Source organism: Ictalurus punctatus, chromosome 3 (assembly GCF_001660625.3).
Source record: "Ictalurus punctatus breed USDA103 chromosome 3, Coco_2.0, whole genome shotgun sequence".
Lineage (NCBI taxonomy): Eukaryota > Metazoa > Chordata > Actinopteri > Siluriformes > Ictaluridae > Ictalurus > Ictalurus punctatus.
Window position 1 is genome coordinate 26,740,408 of NC_030418.2, and position 5,014 is coordinate 26,745,421.

At 38.1% G+C, this 5,014-nt stretch overlaps 1 protein-coding gene across 1 annotated transcript in view; it reads right to left on the minus strand.

Annotated features, from left to right (window-relative positions):
* Positions 1–206: 206 nt before the first annotated feature.
* Positions 207–5,014, minus strand: part of vps26a (VPS26, retromer complex component A) — a 12,973-nt gene continuing 8,165 nt past the window's right edge. The window contains exons 4-9 of the mRNA XM_017464785.3: positions 4,658–4,814; positions 2,825–2,989; positions 1,731–1,837; positions 1,523–1,591; positions 1,090–1,232; positions 207–862 (exon numbers count right to left, since the gene is read on the minus strand). Coding sequence (XP_017320274.1) covers positions 749–862; positions 1,090–1,232; positions 1,523–1,591; positions 1,731–1,837; positions 2,825–2,989; positions 4,658–4,814 — 755 coding nt within the window. The 3' untranslated portion in view covers positions 207–748. The remainder of the gene's footprint in view (positions 863–1,089; positions 1,233–1,522; positions 1,592–1,730; positions 1,838–2,824; positions 2,990–4,657; positions 4,815–5,014) is intronic.

Consider the following 5,014-nt stretch of genomic DNA (forward strand, 5'->3'; position numbering starts at 1 on the left):
TGTACATTAAATCAGCTGCATACATAGTTCCATCCTAAAAGAAAACATCATTTTGAAAAGTTTTAAATCCAAAGCCTCGTGCAAAAAAGAAAATAATATTTTAATACTATATATTTCTTTCTTTACTTTCCAAAAAGTTACAATAGGGAGAATTTATCTATTGCAGTAAAGGCCTAAGGATTAGATGCTAAATAAGTTAAATAGTGTTGTGTTTTTTTTTTTTTTTTAACATATTAACGTGATTGCAAAAACTGGTATGGCACTGTGGCCTGGGTACACGCAGAACACATTTCATTTTCTGACTGTTGAACAATGACCCCACAGCCAACATTCACCTCTAATAACCAGATTCATTTCAACCAGCCAGCATGCAGTGATGTCCTCTCTAAAGTGAAGTCAAGTAAAATATATATTTATATACTTTTATATCCTGGATGGCATTGATCTATCTGCAGCTTCAAAAACTAGCAAGTGTTTTAAAAATCTTCTAGTGAAGGGTGCAAACCCCAAACTGTACTACAGGATTTACATAGTAGCTTCTGTTCCAGTGCTTTCTATAGTGTGGAAGAAGTCCTTAAATGCTAACAAACTGGTTGCTGTGGACGGCGGCGTGGACACAGCGAAGGCAGGCACAGACACAGCCAATCACCGCAAGCTGCGAGGAGTGAAGGTGGAGATGTTTGGTGGGATTTGCTCTCCTCTCCTGTGATTGGCCACTGTGGAAATGTGTCCATGGCTGGCTGCTTGCTCACATTTCAGGCTGTTCAGCAGAGAGGCTCGGTCGTGACTCCGGGGACTCGTAACGCTGGTGGAAGTTGCGTTTTCTGAGCTTCTCAGGGGCTTTTCGCCACAAAACAATCTCCTGATTTACAAAATAAACAGGTAAGCATTATTTTCTAAAGTAGAGCGCTGCATTTACAGTCATGTGAACAAATAAGTACACCCCATGGAAATTGTTGGCTTTTTTTGTTGTTGACATATTTGGACAAGCAAACATTTGATCATCTTTGAAACATATGGCTTAATAATACTAGATAATGAAAATGATTTGGAAAACCTTCAGTTGGCATAACTACTGAGATGTTTCACCTGCTGTTTGAAGTATCTCCTGTCCTCTTCATCCACCAGCACCAGATTTAGGAAGTACCTCACAGAGAACTTCTTGTTTACATCTCTCATTGTAGCTGTGAGGTCATAGCCAGCCAGGAAGAGGCGTATGGGAATGGACTCACCTACCCGCCAAACCCCCCCCCCCGAAATCAACAGTTTATTGATCATAACATTAGGTAATAAATAAATAAATGAAAAATAAATAAATAAAAACCAATACTGAGCTCAGAAAATAACTGCATAATGACTGTTAATGTCCAAATGCATAAGGTGCTACTTTTCCATCAATGTGATTATAATTCACAAGAAAGTAAATAACCATTATCTGCAAACACTTTTGTGTTTTAGAATCAATTGACATAAATCTTTTCACAAACCAGTAATGTCTTTGATGTGTTCAAGTCAAGCTTACCCTTCACTGGTGCTCCATCCATAATCTCATATTTAGCCACAGTTTCTGTCTCTGTAGTTGTGCTCGGCCCTTTCAGAAAAATGTCACATGACTTATGGTTTTCATAATGCTGAATTATACAGTGAGAAAGAGACAGTGATAATATTCCAATACTGTCATCCCAAAAGACTAAAGTTCTTTTGTTTAAAAAATCTGCATCAGGTCTCACCAATGCCGGTCATTTCTTTCTTGATTAGCTGAAGCTCCATGTGTTGGATTTTAATCCGAACCAGTAGAAAGTAGATTTTACCCACAATTACATCTTTTAGGTGGTATCTGTTGGAAAGTATGAAGACTTCAGAATTGATCAAGAACACTGAAAAGGTTTTTTCACTTACATTAAGCTAGAGCTGCAACAACTAATCGATAAAATCAATAATAATTGATAATGAAAATCATTGTCAACGAATCGCAATATCAATTAGTTGGTCTGCATGAGGCACGGGGTGCGTTTACTCCCTATGTTACTTCTGTTCCGAAAACACGCTTCGGAGAGTAAATACTAAAGTTGTGTCCCAAATGAAGTACTGTACACTTACACTATGCACTCTACTGTCTAGTGTATGAATTTTAGAAAGGTAATATCGTCTTAAAAAGGAACACTAGCGGGTTTTTTTACTAACCGAAAGTATAAGCCGCTTCCTAGTCGATGGGGCATGACGTCATACACACGTAATGTGACGTCGCTAACTTTAGCAGATACCTAGTCACCGACATTGACTTTCTTCAGTTTACTGTTTATGTCAGCGATACCTTTTATTAAAAAAAAAAAAAAGTAATGCATAAATACTATTATATAATATAAACCTATATATTAGTTTTTATATAAACTTGTATTTAAACTTGTATATAACTATTTATGCATTATTTTTATGGATGCACAAAAAGCACAGAATTAAACTACAGTCCTAAATGAATAATATATATTCTGGTGTGTTTGTGTGTGTATTGGGTTCTTTTCAGTCTTATATAATTAGACAAACAGTTGAGTAAAGTTTTAGTCTGAAGTTTATATTTGTAATGCTCAGTTTGTAGATTTTATTTTAAATAAACGGAAAAAAAAGGTACTGAAAGTTTGCAACCCCCCTCCCCCCTATACGGTTAATCGAAAAAAATAATTGGCCAACTAATCAATTAGGAAAATAATCGTTAGTTGCAGCCCTACATTAAGCTCATTAAAGCAGTCAATGAACAGCTCGTCAAACCATTACAGCACATCCATAAAGTTGATAAAGGTCATTGTTGATGTATACGGTAACTTACTTGGACTTGTTGTACTCAAACTCTATGTGTAGGCAGTCCTCAATGCCCACTTCCATCTTGATGGAATTGTTGACATCTGGGTAGGTAGCAAGCTGATGGACAATGAGGTCATACTCCTTGACCAAATCAGAAAGCCTCCTCACTATGGTTACTTTGAGGAAATACCTGTGTATAATATTTATTAAAAAAAAGAAAAAAAGAAAAAAGAAATTTAATTTCTCAGTATAATTTCTCCTTTTCTGATGAGTCAATATGCCAAGATCAGCCACCCGTATTTAGATCCCTCCCACTGTACAAGTGGGGGAAAATGTCCCTACAGTACATCAGTAGCTGTTTCCATCCAAGTCGCTTAATTTATCTTAATTGAAAAACTGGACTATCGCATAAAATATCTGCGAATAAATCACTGTTTCCTTCTCATGTGTTCAAGAGAACAAAATTGTCACTTCCGGGGAAACTGGCACAAAGTACCAATACAAATGGAAGCCTGCCTCCACCCCCCCAACCCCCCAATATAAAGAATGACTTGTGCTTCAGTGCACTCTGAGGAAACACGATCACAAACCTCATGTTATCTTGTGATCGGAGGCAGATGCCTGATTTGGGAACGGAATCGTGTGAGACCGTTCTGGGAGGTAAATCATACCGAATGGTTTTGATGACGGACTTGCTCAGGCATTTCAGAATGACAAAAACAACATTTGAGATGCTGTGCAACAAGATTGGTCCTCTTTTCTGAGCCAATTATCCAGTCACATGATTAGCTAAGGCAAAGTCACATAACATTTTTGATGCACATGGAGGAATTTATTCGGTAAATGTGTTTCAGTCGTAGTTTATGCGCAGGTCCTCTACTGAATAAAAATAATCCACCTCAATTGAGCACATAAGTTTTTTATGCGCAATTTGAAGATTTTACTTGCAGCTCATGTTTCCATCCGGCATTTTTTTAAAATTCGAGATCCCAAATCTTGCATAAAAATACATGAATGGAAACATAGCTAGTAAAAAGGGAAAAGGGTAAGAGACCTGAACAGACACGACTCTGCTTGTCTGCACAGCTCAGTCACTGCATGTGTTCAAAAGAATAATAAAGACCTACCTCTTCACTTAAGTGTGCACTTAAGTAAGCCTTAACTCTGCACATCCAAAATTACCCTAGACTTGTACTGTTCTTTTTTTAGCTGTACTAACTCTCGTATTAACTCCTCTTAGACGCTGACCTGTTTGCACGAACATGAGTCTGCTGACTACAAAGCACTTCTCGCTGTGGATAAGAGCATCTTTCAAATTATGTATATGTAAATGTTCACAAAACCAAGCGTAAGACTAAGACACATGATTCAAACTTGTGGGATCGTCATTAGGTAGTGACCCAATTCAATAAATGTATAACACACTGATAGAAAAATGAGAATATTCCTCATAACCACAATACGTTTTTCAGTCAATGCTTTTGTGCTTTTTAGAAGTGCGATATTTGCAACAGACAAGTCTACTGCTCCCCTGTTTTCCCAAATTATGGGAAGGACCAACCACTTTTTTTGTACAAAAAAAAAGAAGTTACGTTTATAGCTTGTTATAACAGAAATACGACAGGTTAGCACATTTGCCTCACACCTCTGGGGTTGGGGGTTCGAATCCTGCTTCCGTTCTGTGTGCACACAGCCTGCTTGTTCTCCCCGTGCTTTGGGGGTTTACTCTGGGTACTCTGGTTTCCTCCCCCAGTCCAAACACATGCGTTATAGGCTGATTGGCATTTCCAAATTGTCTGCAGTGTGTGAATGTACATGTGATTGTGTCCTGCAATCGTGGCTTAAAAGTAAGACTAACCTCAGTCGCACATTAGCTCCAACGTAGGACTCGTATGGCTTCTCCACTTGCATGAACTCAAAGTCATAGCTGCGATTCTGGGTCAGCTCTCCTGGAAGAGCAAGCTCCTTCACCAGGTTCACAAACTCGTGTGTGTTGCTTTTATCACTGAACAGTTCTACATGACAAAACAGGAATAAAATACAAGGTATGATTTCATCGCAGTCACCAGTGCTGAAAGTTAATGCTGTTTGAAACATCATCACTACATCTCTTTTGGAATATGAACATTATTTAGAAACAAATAGTTCTAGAGCAATCAGACAGCAATTTCTGAACAGGCTGTTGTGTGCTACTTTTACACTGAAAGGGCAACAC